The sequence below is a fragment of the Panulirus ornatus genome, chromosome 57 (genome assembly GCF_036320965.1).
Source record: "Panulirus ornatus isolate Po-2019 chromosome 57, ASM3632096v1, whole genome shotgun sequence".
Taxonomy (NCBI): domain Eukaryota; kingdom Metazoa; phylum Arthropoda; class Malacostraca; order Decapoda; family Palinuridae; genus Panulirus; species Panulirus ornatus.
In genome coordinates this window covers 19,723,943-19,751,221 of record NC_092280.1, presented here as the reverse complement: position 1 = coordinate 19,751,221, position 27,279 = coordinate 19,723,943, and the positions used below count along the sequence as shown (strand labels likewise).

The 27,279-nt window shown below is 37.7% G+C and overlaps 1 protein-coding gene across 1 annotated transcript in view; it reads left to right on the top strand.

The window, feature by feature from the left end:
* The window catches only part of alpha-PheRS (phenylalanine--tRNA ligase alpha subunit), a 61,737-nt gene that overhangs the window by 11,417 nt on the left and 23,041 nt on the right, over window positions 1–27,279 (top strand). Inside the window, exons 3-10 of the mRNA XM_071694549.1 lie at window positions 1,526–1,680; window positions 1,832–1,973; window positions 2,162–2,404; window positions 3,025–3,162; window positions 6,766–6,915; window positions 8,857–8,942; window positions 11,001–11,126; window positions 15,265–15,366. Coding sequence (XP_071550650.1) covers window positions 1,526–1,680; window positions 1,832–1,973; window positions 2,162–2,404; window positions 3,025–3,162; window positions 6,766–6,915; window positions 8,857–8,942; window positions 11,001–11,126; window positions 15,265–15,366 — 1,142 coding nt within the window. The remainder of the gene's footprint in view (window positions 1–1,525; window positions 1,681–1,831; window positions 1,974–2,161; window positions 2,405–3,024; window positions 3,163–6,765; window positions 6,916–8,856; window positions 8,943–11,000; window positions 11,127–15,264; window positions 15,367–27,279) is intronic.

Sequence of the window (27,279 nt, the reverse complement as noted above, 5' to 3'; positions counted from 1 at the left end):
CAAGTGCTTGCTTCACATACAGCATAGAATACATTAAATTGTAGGTTGAAATATCCATTCTTTGATATGAGTCTTATAGTAGATTTTTTTTAGGCCTGTATTATCCATCATCTATCACTTATCATTAAGTCCATTGCCTTATACAGGCATACATATTTTGTAAAAATTAGTTTTAATAGAGTTCATAACCATAACCATACAGGTTGATAAAGAGTGAGCATGCCATTTCCTGCTGCCTTCTTAAGAAATCATAAATAATTCTTGTTAGATTTTTAGGGAGTTGAATATTTGAGTTTTTTGAAGTGTTTCCCCACAGCTGTTTGAAGGCTTTATTCATTGGCAGTTTTGTGTATATGTCATTGAATGCCTGAGTAATCAGTTGGTCATGTTTACCATTGTATTATGGTGAAAAATTGTGACTTGCATATTAGTATAGGCAAGCAAAATATAGCTAAGGTGCATGAGTTTTTGCTTTTATTATATGAAAACTTGAAGGTGCCTGAAAGAGCACTACACTACAGAATACATGATATCCAACCCTTTAGTTAGTTTGCCTATCATCTGAATGCATAAATCAGATGGCAACTGGTTTGTTTCTGTGTAGAGGGAAAGTAGTCATAAAGTGAACTAGTGTGTCTTTAAAATGGTATATTTGAATAGACCCAGATTTTGATTGGCATTTGTAGCAGCAGAGTGCTGAATATAAGCTGATCACTCATGTAATTTGAATTTCCATTGCATGGAATCTCTGTTGCCCTTCATCAAGTGAGGTTAAAGGCTAGGGCATCCACATTGCTCACATAGTCAAAACTTAGGAAGAATTCTTAATACAGTGCCTGCAAAAAACATTGTCTGTCCCCACACATTTTCAAAGGTGACACATGGCTGAGGTTTATTGTGGGTACAAGCATATGAAGCTTTCACTGTTTAGTTATCATACATTTGGTCACTGAGACCAGGGTTTCTAATGGTTTTAGAACAAGCAACCTGCTTTAGTGTAACAGGATATCTTGAGGGAAGGATGTTCTTTCTTAACTTTCCTGGCTGCCACTTCTTATTAGGAATATCACTTCTGGGCACTGTATTTCTTCTAACTGTGCTTCATGACTGTAGGCTCTTACATTTTTGAGTAGGAGAAAACCTGAATTTTTTTCTGGATGGAAGAAAATGTGGGTACACATGAGATTTCTGAGTGCTCTGGGAGCTCAGAATACACAATAAGGCAGCTGCTTCCTGCACCACCTCATTCAGGAGGTCATGACCCTATGGACCCATAACATGGACCAAGATTATTTCAGGAACACTGTTAATTCCATACCTAAACATCTGCAGATGGTAATCAAGTCCAAAGGAGAGATGACAAAGTACTATAATGTAATTATGACCTTGTTGGAAATTGTATGGAGAGGCAGACAAGGTTTTTTGCATACATTGTAAATTCTTTTTTTTCTGATTTGAGTAATGTATTTCATCCAGTAAGAATTGTATATTGATCTCTAAAAGTACAATTATATATGCTTTTCAGTGGTTAATAAAGGAGGGAGAGAAAATAGTTCCTGCCATGCCTTCCATTGAAGACCAGGTGCAGATGCATTTACAGACCATCTCTTCTGGTGCTGCAGATAATGTACCAGACAAGGACAAAGCTGATTATAAAAAGAGAAAATTGATAAAAGAAGTGTGAGTTAATTCCATCTGCTCTCTAATTACTGTATAAAAGAATATATCTTTTTATGAGTGTGGGAAATCTGTTTTTATGATGCAGCATATATAGAAAAGTTGGTGTTCCTGGATATATTTAACTTCTTATGGGAAAGTTTTCTTTTTCCAGTGATATGACAGTATTTGAAGTGACAAGAGGCAGTGAGTTTTGTACTTCTGTTGTGAAGCAAGAAGCAGAACTAACCAAGGAAATGATTGAAAGTTGTCAGTGGAAGAACATGACCTTCAAACCTTTTAATTTCAAAGCAAAGGTGAGAGAGGAGTGAGTATTTGAGTTTGACTTCCTTTACATCATCTGCATTATACATGGCAGCTAAATAGTGGATGTGAGCAAATGAGGATATTTCATTTTATTTTCCTAGTGCTACCAAGTTAATGCAGGAAATAGCATCTGTACTTGGAAAAAAAAGTTTATATTTGTAATTGTCTTTATTTTCAGGGTAGAATTGAACTGCGGTCAGGCCATCTTCATCCATTAATGCAGCTACGATCAGAGTTTCGACAGATCTTCTTAGAAATGGGTTTCACTGAGATGCCCACGAATAATTTTATTGAAAGTGCTTTCTGGAATTTTGATGCTCTTTTCCAACCTCAACAACATCCAGCCAGAGATGCTCATGATACTTTCTATGTATCTGAACCAGCAAGGACCATTAGTGTACCTGAAGATTACTTACAGAAGGTAATTAATTACTTTTTATTGTTCTCATGTCAACAGCCGACTCTTATATTATAGAATTTTTATCCCTTGCATGGTGGCCTTTATCAGGTATTCACAGTGTACTACAATTTTTTACACACACTTGCCTCATTCCATGATGAACATACTTCTCAACTCTATATTATCACTAATGATTTCTCTTCTTCCATAGCTATTTGTACCCTTTTTTTTTATGTAATTCTCTTTATATACCAGTTCTTACATAGTTAGAAATATATTTGGTTAAAATCTGAGTAATGTTGAGTGTACAAAAGATGAGGTATGTCTAGATTTTGTGCAGTGATGGGAAACAGTAAAGTGGGTAATAATGGAAAAGCAAAAATATTAGGTGGAGGGAAAGTAATTTAGTAAGGTGTTGGGAAATTGCAAACATGTATGAAAAACATTTTTGATTTTAATCAGTTTCCAAATTTAGTTTTATTTTTTTTAATGAAATTCCCACTTCTTTTGAAATATAGGAAAAATAGTTAGAGTATAACAGAAATATGAATTTGTTTATTTGTAATAGTCTTTAGGTTTTTGCTTCATTGTTTATCATCTAAATTACTTAGTTACAGAGGTACTTATTACAATTTATGCAGGTGAAGAAGACCCATAGCACTGGTGGTTATGGCTCTATTGGGTACCAGTATGATTGGAGTAGGGATGAGGCGCACAAGAATCTTCTACGTACTCATACCACAGCTGTTAGTGCACGGATGCTGTACAGAGTTGCTCAGGTACTATATACATACTTTTGATTCCATTTACCTGCTCTTTTCTGTTTAAAGTATGATGTTGATTTAGCATATTTAAACTTCGATTGCTACACACATTCAAATTTCCATTTCGTGAGAAGAGCTCTTTTGATTTGTTTTGTTTTCCTTGCTTAAATTTCCCATAATGTTCATTTTTTTTAGTAGTTTTGCTTTCTCTTTAGATGCTGCTTTATCCTCGTTTTCTTGTTTCTCACTTTAGCCTCTGTCATCATATGATGTTTGAGTAAGCAATCCATTTGTCTTTGTTCCACCTGAGCCTTTCTTGCATATATTGAATATCTGCACCAATCCTGAAAGTAACTCTCCACACCACCAAACATTCTTTTTTCTTGCCCTTCAGCAGTATCCCTGGTATTTTAGGTGGCACTCTAATACACATTCTAATGTGTAAGTATTTCTGCATCCAGTATATTGCTTCATAAAACCACATTTGGGTGTTACGATCACAGTCTATTCTAAATGGTAATTGCATATTTACATTTTTGTATGCCTAACAACTTCTCCATCTTTAGCAAGGTTGTGTCAAGGACAACGTGAACCTCATATGCACACACCTGCTGTCTAGCTCTTACGTATAGTGTCCTGGAAATAGATCCTACCATCCACAAACAAGACCCCCCAGAATGTTCCATGGTTCTCTCTGACCACTTCACTTACCCTAGTTCAACCCACTGATAACATGTTGCCCCTCACATTGTGCCATTCCAATCCATTGTATCCTATGCATGCCTCTTACCCTCCTGAATATTGTGGCCCTCATACCTCAAAGCCTCCTTTCTCTTCATCCTTCATTTCTCTGTTGATTTCCCCTTTCCCTGTGCATGCTCCACTTCTGACACATGGATCATCTTAGTCAGTCTTTAGTCATTTTCTTTCTCTCTCAACCACTTAACCACACCCTTGTGTGAGGTTATTTGATTGAGTAGGTAATTAAAGGGTAAGAAAGAGGTGTGGCAAGAGAATGAGTGTGGTTAAGAGAGCTGAAGAGGGTGTGCTGAAATGGTTTGGACATATGGAGAGAATGAGTGAGGAAAGGTTGTCAAAAAGGATACATGTGTCAAATGTGGAGGGAACAAGAACTGGGAGACCAAATTTGAAATGGAAGGATGGCATGAAAAAGATTTTGAGTGATCTGGGCCTGAACATGCAGGAAAGTGAAAATCATGCACAGGATAGAAGGAATTGCAATGATGTGGTACACTAGGAATGACATGCTGTCAGTGGACTGAACCAAGGTATGTGAAGCATTTGGAGTAAACCATGGAAAGGCCTGTAGGGCTTGTTGTGGATAGGGAGTTGTGGTTTGGGTGGATTACACATTACAGCACAAGAATGGATGTGAGCAGATGCAGCCTTTTTTGTCTGTTCTTGTTACTACCTTGTTGCTGGGGGAAACAGCGTTCAAGCTTGAAAAATAAAATGTATATTTCAGGAAAAATAACTTTTGAAAGGTAAAACAAATGAGTTACATACTGCAGTATAAAGATTGTGATATTCCTGAATTTACAGCTGTACATTTGTATCCTGGCTGTTTATTCATTTGGTAAAGTCACTACAAACATAGTGGTAAGGCAGAAAGATTACATATTCCACAAGTGAAGACTTTGATGTTCCTGCATGTACAACAGTATTTGTGGAGGTGCCATGTACAAAGACTGTAATGGAAATATATACCATGTAGTGTAAATATTCAGTTATATGCATATATACATAAAGAGTAGAACATACATCTTTGGAAATTGAAATTTTAATTTGTATAGAGAAATGTGAATACATTTGATGTAAGGAGAGAAACATTATGTGGCTGGCTTAACCGCAGCATGAATGTTTTTTCATTTGGGAAGCTCGCCATACATATAGGAAAAGTTTTATTCCATTATTATATTTTTTATATTTATTGTTTCAGTAGAAATAACTCATTAGAATGGCAAGCAAAATGTTACACAGTACAAGTATAAAGATTATAATGATTTTGTATGTATATCAGTACTTCTAGATATAACGTATACAAAAATATTATTGAAAATCTGTACTACAAAGTGTATAGATGAAAATATCTATGTATGTGTATATAAAAAAAAAAAACATGAGTGGAGTAGAAATTATAAATGACGTGGATAGTTAAACTTGTAAATTTTGCAGTATAAGGAGGGTTTGGTTGTTTAATTTGTTTATGGATGGGGTTGTTAGGGAGGTGAATGCAAGAGTTTTGGAAAGAAGGGCAAGTATGAAGTCTGTTGGGGATGAGGGAGCTTGGGAAGTGAGTCAGTTGTTGTTCGCTGATGATACAGCGCTGGTGGCTGATTCATGTGAGAAACTGCAGAAGCTGGTGACTGAGTTTGGTAAAGTGTGTGAAAGAAGAAAGTTAAGAGTAAATGTGAATAAGAGCAAGGTTATTAGGTACAGTAGGGTTGAGGGTCAAGTCAATAGGGAGGTAAGTTTGAATGGAGAAAAACTGGAGGAAGTGAAGTGTTTTAGATATCTGGGAGTGGATCTGGCAGCGGATGGAACCATGGAAGCGGAAGTGGATCATAGGGTGGGGGAGGGGGCGAAAATTCTGGGAGCCTTGAAGAACATGTGGAAGTCGAGAACATTATCTCGGAAAGCAAAAATGGGTATGTTTGAAGGAATAGTGGTTCCAACAATGTTGTATGGTTGCGAGGCGTGGGCTATGGATAGAGTTGTGCGCAGGAGGATGGATGTGCTGGAAATGAGATGTTTGAGGACAATGTGTGGTGTGAGGTGGTTTGATCGAGTAAGTAACGTAAGGGTAAGAGAGATGTGTGGAAATAAAAAGAGCGTGGTTGAGAGAGCAGAAGAGGGTGTTTTGAAATGGTTCGGGCACATGGAGAGAATGAGTGAGGAAAGATTGACCAAGAGAATATATGTGTCGGATGTGGAGGGAACGAGGAGAAGAGGGAGACCAAATTGGAGGTGGAAAGATGGAGTGAAAAAGATTTTGTGTGATCGGGGCCTGAACATGCAGGAGGGTGAAAGGAGGGCAAGGAATAGAGTGAATTGGAGCGATGTGGTATACCGGGGTTGACGTGCTGTCAGTGGATTGAATCAAGGCATGTGAAGCGTCTGGGGTAAACCATGGAAAGCTGTGTAGGTATGTATATTTGCGTGTGTGGACGTATGTATATACATGTGTATGGGGGTGGGTTGGGCCATTTCTTTCGTCTGTTTCCTCGCGCTACCTCGCAAACGCGGGAGACCAGAAAAAAAAAAAAAAGGAGGGTTTGAATCACATGTATTTTGGAAATCCAGAGAATTGATATTTGTTTTGGAAGCACACCATTCACACAGATAGTAGGTATACTATATTGTTATTAACAGGATATTTTTCTAACAGAAAACTTTGAAATGTTAGGATGAAAAAGTTAATAGGTTTTTTCTTTCTGATTTTTAGAAAAGTGCCACATAGGGCATATTAGTAGATACCAGGAATAATCATATGTTAAATGATGTTAATGACAAATGGATATTACATGAAATGATATGTTTTGATATAGTAACACTTTCAGTTTTATGTATTAATCAGAATCCTCTTGTGCTTTTCAGGAAGGATTTCAGCCTGTAAAATTTTTCTCCATTGATCGAGTATTTCGGAATGAGACGTTAGATGCAACACACCTTGCCGAGTTTCACCAGATAGAAGGTGTAGTGGCAGACTATAACCTCAGCATTAAGAACCTAATGGGAGTGATAAAGGTAACACATTTTGATTATAGGTTTTCGTAGATACTTCATCACTGTATATTATCATTATAAATTACTACAGCAGGACTCCTTCCATAGGGCTGCAACTTCAAGGCTGTACTCTGCAAAAGAGCAGGGAAATGATGGACTGCTCTGGAGCAAGAAGGTCTTTAATATAGCATAACTCTGTTCTGTCTATTGACAGTGATAAAGCCTGACCAAAGGTAAATTATCGCTTGCAATGTCACCACTTGCAGGTGAAGAGCAACATCATTTAATTTTTTTTCCATACGTTTGCTTTTGGCAGTTGAGGGTATAATTGGTGCACAAGAGGTATTCAGTGTTATGAATGGAAATTGTTAAGAGCTTGTGGAGTTGTGTACTGAAAAAAGACTGGTATTTGGGAATACCTGATTTGAAAACATGGATATACACAAGTATACTTGTGTGAGTAAGAGAGATGGTCAATGGGCATATTAGATTATGCATTAATTGATAGGTGTCTTAGAGACTTTTGGATATAAATGTGCTGAGAGGGGCTGCTGGTGGGATTTCTGATCACTCTGTTGTGGAGACGAAGGTGAAGATTTGTAAAAGTTTTTGAAAAAGAGGAAACAATGTCAGAGAGAAGAAAGTGGTGAAAGTAAGTGAGCTTGGAAAGAACACTTGTGTAAAGAAATACCAGGAGGTAATGAGTGTAGAATGGCAAAAGGAGAGAGCAAGTGAAGTGAGGGCAGTAGGTGACAAATAGGAGGTATTTAGGGGAAGCATTGATAGCATGTGCGTGAGATATATGTGGCATTCGAAAAGTGGGAGTTGGGCAGTTTAGAAAGGGTAGTTAGTGGTGGGATGAAGTAAAGTTGCTAGTGAAAGATTAAAGAGAGGCCTTTGGGTGGTACTTACAATGAAGAAGTGCAAATTATTGGGAAATGGATAAGAAAAAGCAGAAGGCCAAGAGGAAGGTGCAGAGGTTGAAAAAGAATGCAGTTGAGAGTTGGGGTGATAGAGTGTCGTTAAACTTAAGGGAATATAATAGGCCACATTCGTTCACACTCAGTCTCTAGAATAAGAGGACTTTTCTTTGCCTATTGCTGGTGCTGCTTTGCTTATGCAGGAAACAGTAAACAAGCATGAAAGAGGATAGTATATATGTGTTGGTGATCCTGGACTCTCCCTGCTTGGGGTTACACCACAGGTGAATACTCACCTTTGACAAGGCTGTATCTTTGGTAGTACAGTCTTGGCAAATTTTTCTGCTATTGGAAGAAATGGAGCCTTGGTATGCAGGAACCTTTGGAAAGAGGTCCTAGGTAACACCAGGACTGCTTAGAAAGAAGTCTTGGATAGATAGATGAATAGTTTGTATTGTCTTGGGATAGATAAAGGGATAGATAGATGAATAGTTTGTATTGTCTTGGGATAGATAAATGAATAGTTTGTATTAGCTTTAAACTAATCAGATTTTTTTCTTTCCTTAGTAGACCATTTTAATGGTCTTGGTTTGGTTTTATACTTAAGTTCAGAGTTTGAATACTGCAGATCTCACATTCTGCACAGATTATTTCTTATCTTTTCTTTAGTAGGGAAAGTTTTCCATTTTCACAGTTTTGACTCCTCAGTTTGTTCAGACAATCTTTGTTATTATACTGATTTGTAGAGGGACATTCCCCTCCATTTCGTGTATTTTAAATGTTAGTCTCATCCAAAGATCAATCTTTGTGTCCACCTAACTTTGTTGAGTCATTGGCTTTGAGAAAGGGTTTTATCAGTTGGCCACCTGAGCAAATCATTGACGTAGCAGGAAAGGTCTGATACAAAATTTATGCACCTTATGTACATGTAGTATGTAAATTTTAATAAATACATAAAGAAATGAAGCATCCAGGATATCATACCTTGCTTTTATAATGATGGAAGGATGAACTAAGATTGGTAAAAATTTTCTTTTTACAGGGATTTTTTGAAAAGATCGGCATTACAAAGTTGCGCTTCAAACCTACATATAACCCATACACTGAACCATCTATGGAAATTTTCAGGTAAAACTTATTCATAGTGTATTTTGATGACAGGGTGGTATGGAAAGTGGTTTAAGAAAGCAAGGAGAGATTGTGAAAGCCTTGCATAAGAGGAAATGTGGCAAGGTAACTGGAGTGGATGGTATTGCACTTGAATTTCTTAAGAAAGGGGGTGACTGTGTTGTTGATTGATAGGATTTTTAGTGTTTGTATTGGTGATTATAAGGTATCTGAAGATTGGTGGAATGTTGGAAAGTGTAAACGTAAGGGGGATAGTGAGTGTTTCAAATTACAGGGGTACAGGTTTGTTTAGTGTGCCTGTAAGTTATTTGGGAGAATATTAATGGAGAGGGTGAAGGCATTTACAAAGCATCAGAATTGGGAGGAATAGTATGGTTTCATAAGTGGTAGATGATCTGTGAATTGGCTGTTTGTGAGAAATACTTTTGAGAAACAGATGGATTTGTATGTGGCTTTTATGGATCTGGAGAAAGCCTGTGGTAGGGTTGATAAAGATGCCTTGTGAAGGTCCTAAGAATATATGGTAAGCAAGGAAATCTGTTTGAAGCTGTGATACTTTATCAAGCCTGTAAGGCATGTGTATGAGTTGGAAGAGAAGAGAGAATGTGTTCCAAGTGAAGGTCTGTCTGCTGCAGTGGTGTTTGATGTCACAGTGGCAGTTTGATTTGTTTGTGGATAGGTTGGTGAGGGAGGTAAATGTGAGTCATGGAAAGAGGGGCAAGTATGCAGTCTGAAGGGGTTGAGAGGGCTTGGGAAGTGTCATTTGTTGTTTGCTGATGGTGGTAGATTCAAGTGAGAAGCTACAGAAGTTGGTGACTGAGTTTGGAAGAGTAGGAGAAAGGAGAAAGTTGAGAATAAATGTGAATGAAAGCAAGTTTATTAGGTTTAGCAGGGTTTAGGGACAGCTTAGGTGGGGTTAGAATTTGAATGGAGATAATTTGGAGGAAATTAGATGTTTTTGATATGTGGGAGTGGACATGGCAGTGAATGAAACCATGGAAGCATGAGTGAGTCATTGGATGGGTGAGGGAGTGAAGATTGTGAAAGGGTGAGGGAGTGAAGATTGTGAAAGCACTGAAGAATGTATGGTAAGAGATATTGTTATTTGGGAGGGCATAAATGGTTATGTTTGAAGGAATAGTATTCCCAGTATTATGTGGGTATATTACATGGGGTATAAATGAGGCTGTACAGGCGAGTGGATGTGTGGGAAATCAAATGTTTGAGGACGATATGTGGTGTGAGGTGGATTGACTGGTTAAGTTAATAAAAGGATAAGAGGGAGGTATGGTTAAGAGAGCTGAGGATGCTTTGCTGAAATGGCCAGGACATATGGAGAGAATGATTAAGGACAGTTTGACAAAGAGGATATATTTATCAGTAGGGTAGGGAACATGAAGGGGAGACCATACTGGAGGTGGAAGGATGGAGTGAAGAAGATTTTGAATGATTGGGTTTGAACATGTGGGTAGGTGGAAAGTGTGCATGGGATAGAGTGAATTAGAATTATGTGGTATACATGGGTACATGCATGATTGGACTGAACCAAGATATGTGAAATGGCTAGGGTAAACCAGGGAAATATCTTTAGGGCTTGATTTGTGGATAGGGAGCTGTGGCTTTGATGCATTGCACATAACAAGTAGAGAATGGATGTGAATGAATGTGGCCTTTCTTTGTCTGTTCTTGGCGCAGCCTTACTTATGTGGGAAATGGCGATCAGGTATGAAAGAAAGAAAATAATCTCAGATGTATTTACATTTAACTGTAATATTATGTTTGTTATATGAAAACTATGAAAGTTTATATGACATTTGTAAGTATTTACATGACAGTGGTTTTTATACTCTATTAATTGGAAAAATCCAAGTACAAAATATAAAATGAAATTACAGTGCACAAAGCTGATGGCTTGAGACATGGAAAAATCCAAGTGCAAAATATAAAATGAAATTACAGTGCACAAAGCTGATGGCTTGAGACATGATAATTTGCTGTTTTTCTGATGTTATTAAGTTTTTCATATAATGTATGATGATATATTTTTATTGCCCTCAGTTACCATGAAGGTTTGAAAAAGTGGGTGGAAGTGGGTAACTCCGGTATGTTTCGTCCAGAGATGTTACGACCCATGGGAATTCCAGAGAATGTGACAGTTGCTGCATGGGGGCTATCTTTAGAGAGGTAAAGTTTTTGGTGCATTTTCTCATTCAAATTAGTTGTAATTTTCAAGACATTGTTGGAGTTGGAAAGCTACTTGAACATATTCATACTGTCTCCAGTTGGACACCATTACTAAACTCATTCTTTAAGAAACTTATTGAAAATGATTTCCAGTTGCTATGAAACATACTTCAACCTTCATCCTGTCAGAATATATTGAGCATAGTAGTAGTGCTGCCCCAAAGGTACATCATGTCAAGCTTACAAGAAATTACTATTTTAGTTATCTAAATAAGGATATCTTGATAAGTCATGAAATGGCAAACAATTATGAAGAAAAATAGGAAACTAATTTTTGGAAACTCAGAAAATACATCAGAAAACTATGATATTGGTAGTCACCATTTAGAAAAAAACAAGTTTTATATGCATTTACTTGTAAATTTATCAAACTGAAAACTTCACAAGAGAAGACTATTTTAGCTGTATCTAATGCCTCTGCAGGTGATTAACAGAAAGCTCTACAAGGTTAGGTGATGTTAGCTTTACCTGCTGCATTTGTAAATGCTCTTAGCCTCATCTCAGCACATTGGGGTTGTGAGGTTTTTAAAGGTTTGCTTGAGTTAGAATTTAAAGTAATCTCAAAAAGGTGAGATGAGTCAGTCTGTATGTTGCTGATAATGATAAAGAAGTGTTCTTCATTGTATGCCAAATGTTTCCAGGTAGGGGTTGAAATTTGTTGTGAAATTGAAGCATTAGCTGTGAGTATTGTTTGTAACATGTGATTCTAGCTGATTTTGGGCTGCCGTAGTGAGATACTCTCAATTCAAAATATGATTTTACTGTCGCACTTTTTTATAGAAAGAGTATGATTGAGAGAGCAGAAGAGGTTGTTTTGAAATGGTTTGAACATTTAGAGAATAATTGAAGAAAGATTGACAAAGAGGATATGTGTCAGAGGTGAAGGGAACAAGAAGTGGGAGACCAAATCAGAGGTGGAAGGATGGAGTGAAAGAGATTCTGAGCGATTGGGGCCTGAACATACAGGAGGGTGAGAGGCATGTAAGGAATAGAGTGAATTGGAACAGTATGGTATACCGTGGTTGACGTGCTGTCAATGGACTGAACCAGGGCATGTGAAGCATCTGGGGTAAACCATGACAAGATCTGTGGGGTCTGGATGTGGATAGGGAGCTGTGGTTTTGGTGCATTACACATGACAGCTAGAGACAGTGTGAACGAATGTGGCCTTTTACATCTGTTTTCCTGGCCCTACCTCGCTAAAGCAGGGGATAGCGATACTGTTTTCCTGTGGAGTGGGATAGCACCAGGAATGGACTACTACATATTTCTTCTGCCATTTTACCAAACAGCAGGGCAAACACACAACTCTCACTGCAGGAAAATCTAGAGTTATGAAGGATGATTTGTGTAAGTTAATGTTGTCAAATTTTATGTGACAAGGAGAGATTAAATGTTTTTAACAGTGACAGCAGTCCTCTTGTGGGGAGGTAGAAAGAAAAGATGGCTTCCTGTGTCAGAGGAATGCAACTTGACATTCAATGAAGTGCTGGTTCACAATGCAGCTGTCATTAATCCTCTTGGTACTCAGATGAGTAATACTGGTAATGTACCTCCCTGGTTGATGACTGTCTCCCAACTACTTCTACGTGCAGTCCACAACTGACATTCACTCCCACTAAAAATAGCAACCACTGTAGGCATCACATGCAATCCACATTTGACATTCACTCCTCACAACAGAAACATCAACACAGAAACCAAACACAAACCAAATTCTCTCTAAACATCAGATTTTAACTAGCAAAAGAATGGCTTAGCTTACTCCACAAACAAATAATCTTTTCCACCTTCCTGGTCTTTCACTCTGACCAAAGCAGATATGACAAAGCTGCAAACCACACAAGGTAGAACATTCAGAGCAATCAGTGGCTGCCTAGCATTCACAAACATTCAACACCTATACAATGAAACAAAGATCCTCCCAAGACAATCCCTCCACAATATGTTTGGCACTCGATTCTTTGCACCAGCACTAGACCCCTGTTACTCAAACCACTCGGTAAACGGCCATTGATCACCAAGCATGAATAAAAAGCCTACTCCTTCTTCACACTTCAACAACCTCAACTCAAAGATTCCTCCACCACCAACAAAACATACACACTGAAATGAGACAATGAATACTAAACAGCTAATCCACCACATATGCAACTTTCTGAAACTAAACTCTCCAGGCAAACAGGAGTCACACTTTCCAATGTATGCCCTGGACATCTATCCATCTCTTCCTTAATATAGATAGATACCATTTCAACATATCCCAAGACCCTTCATACCCATGATGCAACTACCATAGTGAAGACATTTTCTCCAACTGAACACACATACACACACACACACACCATCATTGCACTTTGTGACCTATTGTCCCACCCAGTGGCCATGGCTGACTTCTTGAGCACAGTGGGAGCTCCAGATAGAAGGGACTTCTGGAGCAAGAAGTTAAGTATACAGTAACCAGGTACACAATTTAATGAGGAACCCTGAGGTGAAGATGAATAGCTGGGTGGACTGTGGGTCGACCACCCCTCCCACAGCTTGAACTCATGGGTGTTGTATGACAGTGAGAGGCATGCAGGCAGCTAGTTCATGAAGGCAAAAACTACAGTAATGAATGTGAAGGAAAGGAAGAGTCAAACAGCATTGCAATGAAGAAAAAGGGGTCTGAGTTAAGAGAGAGTGAGTTGATAATGCACACTGATTTTGTCTAACTTGACTAGTGAAAGCCAGCATCATTTGTACTGGGATTGATCAACTCACTGTTCTAGCTTCACTAGCATCTCTGTTGAAAAATCTGAATCCTCACAGAATATCCAGAGGCAGGCTGGTGTAATTATGTTAGGGATATGGTATTTTAGGGATTACATTAATGTCAGGTTCTTGATGTTGATACAGTAAAGGGCTTGACCATCACAAATTTTAAGGAATTTTCAAGAGTGTTATTGGAATGTACTGGGTTTTACAAACAAATTTTATTTAGAATAAATGTTCCATACGAAGGGATGTTGATGAGTTCTGTTGTATGGGTATTAGTTAGAGTGAGGTAAAAGATAGAATGAGCAAATTAAATAGATTGGTTTTCAAAGAAAATAAAAGAGTATGGAGTTTAGTCATCGATTCATCAGTATATGATTGAATACAATCATTGCTTGTGGGAGCTTTTTTAAGTAAGAGGAAGTTTGGGGAGATAAACCAGAACCATAAGATAAGGGCATTTGTGAATATATATGGCAGATGTACAAGATCAGAATCTCAAGTCCGGTGCACACTGCTTGTAAGGTAAGCAAGGAGGAGGAGAATTATATAAAAAGTTTAACCTGTACCCTGTATATAAGGGCTTAGCATAGCACAATAAGATCAGAGAGGTAAGAGTATGGTACGAGTTTGATTCATGGTATTCATGATTTTCTCGTATTTTTATTTCATTGGCAAGCTTATGCCTGACCTACATGGTTATTATATTTCTAAGTATTTTAACACATTTACTTCTGTAAAAGTAATTCTTTATTATATTGAAAAATATGATATTTAATGGTTTGTAAACAACGAAAAATAAATGATTCAAGAAAATTTTAATTAGTTTCCCATGACAGTAACAGCTGTAATGGGTGAATATTATTACCAGTCATACATTAGAATAGAGAGAACAGTATGCATTAACTGCAATAGAAATTGTGCATTTACTTGATAAATGGCCATCTTTTTTCTTAGCAGATTGTTTATATTGTTGCATTTTATTGTCCAGTGTCATGGTTTTACTTTCTTAAGGATAGTTAGTAATAGTAATGAATGGCAATAATACTGTCTCCCAGACTAAGGCTCTATTAGAGTAAATTGATAGATTTTGTTTGCTATATAGTGTGGTTGAGTAAATGACGTTTTAGGGCCAGTCTTAAACCCATTGGTTGACCATTTAGTTTCAAGATTTTTATTTATTTATGCTGTTAGTAATCCAAGTGGGAGTAGTACTGTAATGGAGAAATGGGCAGTAATCATTCTGGATGATGACATGTCACATTACAGAAAGTAGTGTTTCCTTCACTTAGAATTTCTTTTCTTTTCTTCTGCATTTCAGGCCAACAATGATAATGTATGGGATCAACAACATCCGAGAGTTAGTTGGTCCTCGTGTGAAGATGGAACTCATCCTTGACAATCCTGTCTGCACAATTGACAAGTAGGCTCTTAGACTGTCTCCATGTTTGTCTGATACACACAACATTCTTATGACTCTGTGAAATGATATTTTGGACTTTGAGCATCAATTGATGTAGTTAAATGCATGAGTTAATTTCCACTGTATAAACTGAGGTTTATAGTTAATTGGATGAAAAGTCCAGAGAGTACTTAAACTTTCTCAAAACCAACAAACTATGTACATAGGATTGAACATCAGATTCAACAAGATTAGTTTTTCCAAATAATTTCATTCTTTTTTTAAAGAATGGAATGACAAAGATTTGGAAATTAAATTATCATTGATTAGCTTTTGAGTGTTTAACTTCTGAATGCTTTGCAGACAATAATTTAAGAGGATACATTCATTGATTAGTCATGAATGTAGAAGTATTTGACAGTTTTATCTTCAAGTGTGTACAAAGGAAATTTTACATATAGAAACTGTTACTTATTTTGAATACCTTTCTTGTGAATATTGAATAACACTGGAAAATTTGGTAAAAACTGATGGACATTGGATATTAGACCTTGTCATCTTATTAAAGCTTACAGTGGTCTTACTGTAAGTAGTGTGGAATACAGTACAAAAAGGAATCATTATACAAATTAATGTTACATTCTGGGTTTGTTATGAAGAAAGTGCAATTCAAGTGAATGATATATGCATTTGGTGTTACCTTTATATGTTCTTAATGAAGAATGTGTGGAAGTCGAGAACATTATCTCGGAAAGCAAAAATGGGTATGTTTGAAGGAATAGTGGTTCTAACAATGTTGTATGGTTGCGAGGCATGGGCTATGGATAGAGTTGTGCGCAGGAGGATGGATGTGCTGGAAATGAGATGTTTGAGGACAATGTGTGGTGTGAGGTGGTTTGATCAAGTAAGTAACGTAAGGGTAAGGGAGATGTGTGGAAATAAAAAGAGCGTGGTTGAGAGAGCAGAAGAGGGTGTTTTGAAGTGGTTTGGGCACATGGAGAGGATGAGTGAGGAAAGATTGACCAAGAGGATATATGTGTCGGAGGTGGAGGGAGCAAGGAGAAGAGGGAGACCAAATTGGAGGTGGAAAGATGGAGTGAAAAAGATTTTGTGTGATCGGGGCCTGAACATGCAGGAGGGTGAAAGGAGGGCAAGGAATAGAGTGAATTGGAGCAATGTGGTATACCGGGGTTGACGTGCTGTCAGTGGATTGAATCAAGGCATGTGAAGCGTCTGGGGTAAACCATGGAAAGCTGTGTAGGTATGTATATTTGCGTGTGTGGACGTATGTATATACATGTGTATGGGGGGGGTTGGGCCATTTCTTTCGTCTGTTTCCTTGCGCTACCTCGCAAACGCGGGAGACAGCGACAAAGTATAAAAAAAGAAAAAAAAAATATATATATATATATATATGTGTGTGTGTGTGTGTGTGTTTTATTTATTTATCTATTTTTTTACTGTTATTTGCCATTTACCTCTTTAGCGAGGTAGCATCAAGAACGGAGGATGAGCCTTAGAGGAAAAAAAATTCTCACCTGGCCCCCTTCTCTTTTCCTTCTTTTGAAAAAATAAAAACTGGAGGGGAGGATTTTTAGCCCTCTGCTCCAACCCTTTTTAGTTGCTTTTAAGACACTCAAGGAATACGTGGGAAGTATTCTTTTTCCCTAATTCCCAGGGACTAAACCAGGGATTGTGAAATGTCTCAGGTAAACCATGGAAAGGTCTGTGGGGCCTGGGATGTGGATAGGGAGCTGTGGTATCAATACATTACACATGACAGCTAGAGACTGAGTGTGAATGAATGTGGCCTCTTTTGCTTGTTTTCCTGGCGCTACCTCACTGACGCAAGGGTTGGCGATGCTGTTCCCTGTGGGGCAGGGTGGCACCAGGAATGGATGAAGACAAGCAAGTATGAATATATACGTGTGTATATATGTATTTGCTGGGAGCGGGGGGCTGGAAATCCTCCCCTCTCGTTTTTTTATTTTTTTTTTTAATTTTCCAAAAGAAGGAACAGAGAAGAGGGCCAGGTGAGGATATTCCCTCAAAGGCCCAGTCCTCTGTTCTTAACGCTACCTCGCTATCGCGGGAAATAGCGAATAGTATGAAAAAAAAAAAAAATATGTATTTGCTGTGTATGTATATGTTTGTACGTTGACATGTATATGTATGCATATGTGCATGTATGTATATATGTGTGTATATGAATGGATGGGTCTTTCTTTGTCTGTTTCCTGGTGCGACCTCATTGATGCGGGAAATGATGATCAAGTACGATATGATATATTTATTTATTATTTTAATATATTTGATTGTCATTTCACGATTCAGCAAGGTTGTGCCAGGAAACAGATGAAGAATGGCCTATCCATTCATATACACCTATATCTGCATAAATGCCCATACATACATAAACATATCAACATATACACATATACATACATATGCATACACATACCTTCCACAAAGTATTTATATCACCCATATTATACACTTTTTCCAAATCTTTATATTCCACATACAAATCCCTCTCATTTGCTAAGTATTTCTCACACATATTTTTCGAAGTAAACACCTAGTCTTTGCTGATATTTCAAGATACTGCTTTTTATTATTATTATTTGAATATGTCAAAGTAAAATGATGATTATTCTTATCCCTCTAGCACTGGCATAATGCATTTGTAGTCATATACCACCCATAGTCAAATTATAAGATTTTTTTAGATACATTTGTTGGAAGCAAACACCTGGCCCTTGCTAATATTTCAAGACTTTTTTTTTCAAATTTGTTCATATTTGAGTGCAGTGATTGATTCCCATCCCAAAGGCACTAGCATAATGCATTTGGAGTCATATGCCACCCACAGTCAGATTGTAAGATCTTTTTAGATACATTAGTTGAAAACTTGACAGAAAATGTGATGATGGTTTGTGGTAGTGGTGGTGTGGGTGTTACAAGGAGGGGTTTGTCAGGGCACTAAGGTGTTAATACTCGCCCTTTGAATTATCTGGAGAAGTTTGCCATGTCATTTGGAAATAACTTGTGGAAATGTGGTGTGCCTCTTTTTCTCCCTCAATCTAAATTTCCTTTTATCTCATGAAACATTTGTAAATACAGCAACAGACCAAGCAAAGAAACTTTTATGAAAAGATGTCTGAAGTCCTGGGCAGCAAGGAATGAGTGGACTGGACATGATTTTTTGTGGTGGTTCCTGATTTGCTGAGGGCAGACTTCAAACAAATGAGCAGTCACCATCAAGTTGGTAGGATAGTAACAGTTGGAGAAGTTAGTGTTTCCCCACCAGAAAGAGGGATGGTTAGAAAGTCCTAACCTTGATTTCGGGAGAGAATTTCTCGTGCTCTTGGGATTTTTTCTTTCTTTCTTTCTTTCTTTCTTTTACTGATAAACTCCATTGCTGCTCTTTGCCTATAGTGCCTCACCCTTATCAGGTCACTGGAAGAGGGCAGCTCAAGCACATTGTTTTTAGAGGCTCCTACCTTAAATTCCTACTGACTATCTCTGCCTATTGTGTTAACCTGATGTTCCTACTGACTGCCTGTTACTTCTACCTCAATCTTCCTTGTTTTTTCCTCTCTAACTGCTTTTGGAAAGTGAAGATGTGGGAGGGAGAACCTCCAGCCCTTCACATTCTTCCCTTTTAGTTGCCTTCTGAGATATAAATGAGATATACGAGTTCTTTCCTCTATATCCCAAGGAATATTTTTTTTGTAAGTGAGAGATGATTTTTTATGATAAAGGCAAATGCCTCCAGGTTGTAATGCTGCACTTGCAATTTTTGCATCATGTGAGATTCATAATCACTTGCTGGAAAATGTCATATTTCTTGTTGCTTATGACCAAGAAATAGAGGTATTGATAGCTTAGTATTGATGATTTTACAAATAGCAGTAGTTCTACCACTGAAAATTGGTGTAGGATTTTTTCAACTGTGGAAAGAACAGCAAGTGCCTTCATCAGTATATCCCTCCATTAAAACATGCAAGACTAGTTAATTAAGAAATTTTTGTTTCATATCTTTTATATCTGTGATGCCCATTTCTCCTGGGAACTTCCATCAAGGGGGTGGCCACAGCAAAAGTAAATCTTCATATGGAGTCATATGATATTATATTTGAAAATTTAGTTATTTTAGGATGATATTTGGATAAGTATCCTACCCTAGTAGCTCAAGTGATAGTTATGTGGTGTTGAAAAACTAACCTACAAGTTTTTAGTGAGTGTTAATTCAGCAGGCCATGCTCAGATGAGCTTACTTTGAGGTAATCATTTGCTTCTCTTTAGTCTAGTGAGATCGATTTATGTACATGAGGGTATTGCATCAACTTCTTGTAATGCCATAAGATATATGTATTTGATATAAGTTAAGTTAGTGTGTGTTATTTTAAGGACTTCATTTAATCCAGATTCCACATGTGCATTTTTTTATATCAGTTGCAATTGATAGTTTCTAGACTGTGTTTTGATGTTTGTTGATGAATAGGTAGATTTTTCTTTTGTCCTGAGTTTAGTTTTAATCTGTGGTAGATCACAGAAAATGAGGGAAATTAGTTATATTGCACTTCATAGAAAAATTGATGGAAGAGGAAAAGCATGTAAGAATTTCAAGACTTGTAAGGGTATAGTTGAATTAAAAAGTCAGTATCATTATAAAAAAAAATTTGTGCCTGATAGTACGCTAAGGTAGTTCATAGCTCAAAGGAGAATTTTTTAAATATTTTCTATAATAATTTATAGTATGGCAAATTTTGAATGTGTTGGAAATTAAATGTTTGATTACAGTATGTGGATTGAGATGGTCTGACTGAGTAAGTAATAAAAAGGTAAGAGAGAGGTTTGGTTGAGAGTGCTGAAGTTGGTTTGCTGGAATGTTTTAGACATATGAAGAGAATTGGTGTGGAGAGGTTGACAAACAGGATTTACATGTCAGAAGTGGAGAGAACAAGGAGATGGGGAGATCAAATTGGAGATGAGAAAATGTAGGGAAAGATTTTAGTGATTGAGGTCTAAACATGCAGGAAGGTGAAGCACATGCAGAGGATAGAGTGAATTGGAACAATGTGGTGTACAGGGGTCGACATGCTTTCAGTGGACTGAACCAAGGGCATATGAAGTGGCCAGAGGAAACCATGGTAAGGTATGGGGACTTGGTTGTGGATAAGGAGCAGTGGTGTCACATGCATTACTCATGACAGCAGGAGAATGGATGTGAGTGAACGAGGTCTTTCTTCTGTTCCTGGAGCTAACTCACAAATGCTGGAAAGGGTGATCAAGTATGAAAAAGAAAGCCAATTTGCTTGATTTCATTAATTTTTAGTTTTATATAGACATTATTTATGGTAACTAAGAACTTGAAAATCTTAACATGTCTTCATCCATTTGTCAGTTACTAAATATTTGCTTTTAAGGTAATAAAGGTACAAAAAAGTGCCTAGCTATAAACAGAGGTGAATGTATTAGTAAGTGCTTTAAGTAGGAAGTGCCTTTTATATAAGTGAGTTTTATATGAGTTACAGTGTAACTGAATTTAGCTCTGTGTAGAAGAAGACTCAGTACATGTATGCATTAATGTTACTGTTTGCAGAAATAACCAAAAATAACAAATCATACCTAGTAAGATTGTCCTGCATTTTTGGCAAGCTTATAAAGAAAATCATCCTCAGTAAGTACCCTCGAATATCATAGATCTAGAATGCTCAAGACTAAAGGCCTTCAGAAAGTCTATCTCTTCCAGGAACCATATGATAAAGTTTTTGATTTTTTTTTTTTTTTTTAGAATTATAAATATTGTAGTTTGTTATTATGTCTATACTCGAACTTAATTTCATCATGACTCGTTTTGCATACTTCCTAACTTAAATACTCCACATCTTCCTGCCTGTCATTAAACACATTCAGAAGTTCTTTAAAGTACTCCTTCCTTCTCCTCTTCACCTCATCTATGCCTTTTATCAGTTCCCAATTTGCCCCCTTCACCATTGTTTCCATTTATTCTCTTTTGTTTTTCTCACACTATTTACCATCTCTCAAAACATTTTCTCAATCTCCCGTAAGTTTGCCGATACTTGCTCTCCCCAACCTTCTCTTTCAGCCCCTACGTCTCCATCTTGACCTCTCTCCTCATTCTCTTGTACATCTCTCAGTCAGTCACATTTCTTCCTTGTAAGAATGCCCATACACCTCTTTTTCTCTTTCACTCGCAACTTAACTTTGTCATCCCACCACTTGCAACTCTTTCATGTGACCACTTTCCACTTGCTGCATACCATGCCATCCACCCAAACCACTCTAACAAACCACCAAACCCCTTGATGGAAACAAAAAGCTTACACTGCCTTGCACTTTTGTAGCTTCTACTCACAGATGCCCCACCATTAAACAAATGGAACACTGACAAAAGATAAACAGACTGAACTAATATGACATGCACTAAATAACTAACCTCCTGACCCAGTCTTACCAGACTTTGTGTGCTCAAGGTTATGCTGCAGATGAAAAGTCACCTTTGATGAGGCTGTATCATTGGGTTTATAGCCTCATCAAAGAACTTCTCATTCCAAAGGAGTCGTATGTTTTCCTGCTGTTGGAAGTATTGCAGCTGTGTTTCATCATTTCATAAGACTTTTCATACCCACCATGGAATAACTGAAGAAGACACCAAGCGCATACTACTCAGTTGCCCTTCACTCTTTGCATCTAAATGCACTCACAGCACAACACTTCATAACTTGTGGTTCCAACGTGTGGAAGTGGCCAGCTCCCTGAGTGCTGGAGGAGCATCACAAGGACAGAAGAGACCCCTGGGGCAGGAGGGTAAGATAATGATAGGTACATAGAGGTAAGGCAAGCTGGTGAGCTTATGTTACCAACTGCAATGGATAATGTCTCACACACATACACATGACTGACTTCATGGGATTATGTTGGAAAATTTGATGCAGTTAACAGTTCTCTTTAAGTTTTATTTGTGTTTTTATTGTCATTATGATTTTCTTTATTACTGAAAAGAAGGCTTTGTTATGTTATGTCAGAGATATTTACTCCACCCTGGGCTTACACCAAACCTCTTTCACAGGCTCTTTTTGTGGTATGCACTATCTCACTTCTCATCTTCCTCCAGACACCACATTCTTTCACTTTCACTCTGTATTTCATTACTCTGGGGCAGAAAACTGAAAATTATATATGATGTCTTATTGATGTTTCATGTAAATATTTATCCATATCTTTGGTGTTTTCTGGTTCACAAATTTGTAGTTAAGTGATCTGAAAGCTTTTTTATAATCCAGGATTTCCATAATTAGGAAATGGCATTTTACCAGGCATTCCAAATTGGTGAGGTTACAGTTTAGTTATGTCTTTTTTTTTTCTTTTTACATTATTTAAGATAAAGGAAATGGATTGACTTTCCAAAAGTAGAGAAAATATCCCCCATGTAGTGTCTGCTTTTTCTTTAATAGAAAGCATCTTGATTTTTCTCTCCTCAGTGGCTTATGAGGACTTGTTGAAGTTGAAGCATTGTTACTTGGGTCATGATGAAGGGGATTATCTAGTTTTCCAAGACATAATCCAAAGGCAGACATTGAAGCAATATATACACCAATATATACAGTGCTGAATAGATCACAATGATAACAATACTGAGTGATCTTTGGCTCACTAGCTTTTGTGGTCAGAGAATTGATATGATTTATTGAAGAGTTTAGGAGTGAGTTTTGAATGTGCAAAGTGTGCATATTTGTTTTCTGATCTGTGATACTCGAATGTACCTTGCTGGAGGGGAGCTTCTTCATTGGGATCTAGTTTAATCTCAACTAAGTTGTATCTCTAAACCCAAAAAAGATCATATATGCTTTGGTCTGCACTGTGTGCATTGAATGTCATACAGATCAATACCTGTAACCTTATACTCTACTTTTCTTGAGTAGTCGTGTTCAGTAATAGATAAATGCCTATATGGACGTAAGCACCAATATAAAGTTTTGAATGTATTCCAAAGAATGGGGACTTTCATCTCCTTTGCTTCTTGGACTTTGGCCTTAGTTGATTAGTTAGTATAGTTAGTGGTCTTTTTGTAATGGCATTTATGTAATGCTGGTTAGTATTATGAATTTATTAGTAAATTGTAAAAATTTCATAGATTTTTATATTTCGGATATGAAAGTTTTAAGGATATCTACTACAACAAACCTCATGTATACTGTACTGCTAGATATCGAGACTTATGTGACAACATATTGTCTGGGTCTCAAAATATTTATGTTTAAGACTTTTGTGTTTTTCTCTCCAAATGAGAGAGATGTGAGAATGATATGACAATGTATTCTGAAATATAGATAATTTTGAATAATAAAATTTGTTGTTAGGATTGTGCATTTGTGCAACTACTTTTGCATGAAAAAGAAAATTATTAGATTTTAGATTTTGTTTTTTTGGACATTTTATGGTCATTTTTACCATCTGTGGGCTCTTGTGATTTTTCAGTAGTTTGCTGTGCTTAATTAAAAATTATTTGTAAATGATTGTATTTTTTAATTTTTTTGTAATAGCTTCTTGTGTACCTTTTAATAAAAGAAAAACATTGAATATTCTAATGATTTGAATCCAGTGTAAAATTTTTCTTTTTGTCACCAGCAATTTTTTACAAAGATGTACAGTATACTTTGGTAAGCTCAAAATATTAGAAATGTAGCTCCTTTCATAGACATTACTTTTACTGCCATTCTCAAAACAGTTCAGATAATTGAAGGTAGTGTACTTTTGTAAATGCCATAAAAGAAGTACACGATAATCATTTGTTCATAGATAGTTGTGTATTTGGTTTAGTATCTTCCTTTTGAATTGAGCCATACAGAGGTATTTGAAAAGTTTCCTTACATATACATGTCTCTATATATACCTGATATACCACATTAAGCATGTTGTCCAGAGCAGAATTTTTAAGCATTAGATCATTGTGTTTTGAACTCTATACAGGTACAATTTTTGCCCAACTTTTCTTTATATATATATATATAAAGTGTGTAAAGTGTGTGAAAGAAGAAAGTTAAGAGTAAATGTGAATAAGAGCAAGGTTATTAGGTACAGTAGGGTTGAGGGTCAAGTCAATTGCGAGGTAAGTTGGAATGGAGAAAAACTGAAGGAAGTAAAGTGTTTTAGATATCTGGGAGTGGATCTGGCAGCGGATGGAACCATGGAAGCGGAAGTGAATCATAGGGTGGGAAGGGGGCGAAAATCCTGGGAGCCTTGAAGAATGTGTGGAAGTCGAGAACATTATCTCGGAAAGCAAAAATGGGTATGTTTGAAGGAATAGTGGTTCCAACAATTTTGTATGGTTGCGAGGTGTGGGCTACGGATAGAGTTGTGCGCAGGAGGGTGGATGTGCTGGAAATGAGATGTTTGAGGACAATGTGTGGTGTGAGGTGGTTTGATTGAGTAAGTAACGTAAGGGTAAGAGAGATGTGTGGAAATATAAAGAGTGTTGTTGAGAGAGCAGAAGAGGGTGTTTTGAAATGGTTTGGGCACATGGAGAGAATGAGTGAGGAAAGATTGACAAAGAGGATATATGTGTCAGAGGTGGAGGGGACGAGGAGAAGTGGGAGACCAAATTGGAGGTGGAAAGATGGAGCGAAAAAGATTTTGAGTGATTGGGGCCTGAACATGCAGGAGGGTGAAAGGCGGGCAAGAAATAGAGTGAACTGGATCGATGTGGTCAATCCACTGACAGCACGTCAACCCCGGTATACCACATCGATCCAATTCACTTTATTCCTTGCCCTCCTTTCACCCTCCTGCATGTTCAGGCCCCAATCACACAAAATCTTTTTCACTCCATCTTTCCACCTCCAATTTGGTCTCCCACTTCTCCTCGTTCCCTCCACCTCCGACACATATATCCTCTTGGTCAACTTTCCTCACTCATTCTCTCCATGTGCCCAAACCATTTCAAAACACCCTCTTCTGCTCTCTCAACCACGCTCTTTTTATTTCCACACATCTCTCTTACCCTTACATTACTTACTCGATCAAACCACCTCACACCACATATTGTCCTTAAACATCTCATTTCCAGCACATCCACCCTCCTACGCACAACTCTATCCATAGCCCATGCCTCGCAACCATACAACGTTGTTGGAACCACTATTCCTTCAAACATACCCATTTTTGCTTTCAGAGATAATGTTCACGACTTGCACACATTCTTCAAGGCTCCCAGGATTTTCGCCCCCTCCCCCACCCTATGATTTACTTCCGCTTCCATGGTTCCATCCGCTGCCAGATCCACTCCCAGATATCTAAAACACTTTACTTCCTCCAGTTTTTCTCCATTCAAACTTACCTCCCAGTTGACGTGGCCCTCAACCCTACTGTACGTAATAACCTTGCAAGGTGGGAATAGGTAAGAGACCCAACTAGGGTATGCAGAAATAGTTCAGACATATGTAGGGGATAAGCAAAGAAAGATTGATTAAGAAGGAGTAGTAAGAGGTGAGTTTGGAGCAGGAGGATCCTTGATTCTAGCATTTGCCATAGGTGATTAAGAGGATCTTTCTGTTGGAACTGGAGGGAGCAAGAGGGAATACCTAAGTATCTTCATACATATGCTTATCTTTTTTTGTATTATTATACTTTGTCGCTGTCTCCCGTGTTAGCCAGGTAACGCAAGGAAACAGACAAAAGAATTGCCCAACCCACCCACATACGCATGTATATACATACACGCACATATACATACCTATACATCTCAATGCATACATCTATATACACACAGACATATATATATATACACATGTACGTAATTCATACTGTTTGCCCTTATTCATTCCCGTCGCCACCCCACTACACATGAAATGAAAACCCCTTCACCCGCATGTGTGCGAGGTAGCGCTAGGAAAAGACAACAAAGGTCACATTCATTCACATTCAGTCTCTAGCTGTCATGTATGATGCACCGAAACCACGGCTCCCTTTCCACATCCAGGCCCCACAAAAACTTTCCATGGTTTACCCCAGACGCTTCACATGCCCTAGTTATCTATGTTGAGATTTTGCTGGGATGGCAGGGCTAACACACAGCTCACAATTGACATGTTCATTCCTGGTGAGTGTAGTTTCTGATGCATGTATGTGTTGGAATGGATTTCAAGATTGGCTGGAACAGATGGGTGTGTAGTATTTGTCATGTCAAGATTGGTTGGAACAGATGGGTGTGTAGTATTTGTCATGTCACTACAACATGAATATTGTTTTTCTGTGTGGCATTTGTGATAGGTGACTAAAAGGATCTTTCTGTCAGAACTGGAGGGAGCAAGAGGGAATACCTAAGTACCTGGATACCTATATGTAACTCAGGTTACATTTTCTGGAATGGCGTGGCTAACACACAGTGCTCACCATGTGTCTTTCTCTGGGCTGAGGTTAAGAAAGAGATGTAAGGATGAAGTGGAGGAGGCTTTTTAGTATCAGGACCTGTAGATTCAGATGGTGAGAAGTGTACATGAGATAGAATGAAGTGGGTGATGTGGTATGTGGATACTGACATGTTTTCAGCAAGCCAGACCAGGACTGCATGTGCCAAAGCGATGGGGCTATCTGTGATGATTGCCTTTTATATCACGATGTATCGATTTATTTATAAATACTCCAAGAGCAATTTCTGTGAAAGTCCTGGTGTTACCCAGTACCTTTCTAAAGATTCCTGAATTCCAAGGCTATGCTACTTCCAGTAGCAGAGAAATGTAGACTCTTTTAGAATGAAAAGTTCTTTCCACCTCAAGCAGATGAAGTCTGGCAACATATGCGGATATTTTTTCATGCTTGTTTTCCGTTTTCCGTGTTAACATGAGGAACAGGCAAACAAAGATTGCACTTGCTTATATTGACCAATTCACATACCTTGGTTCAATA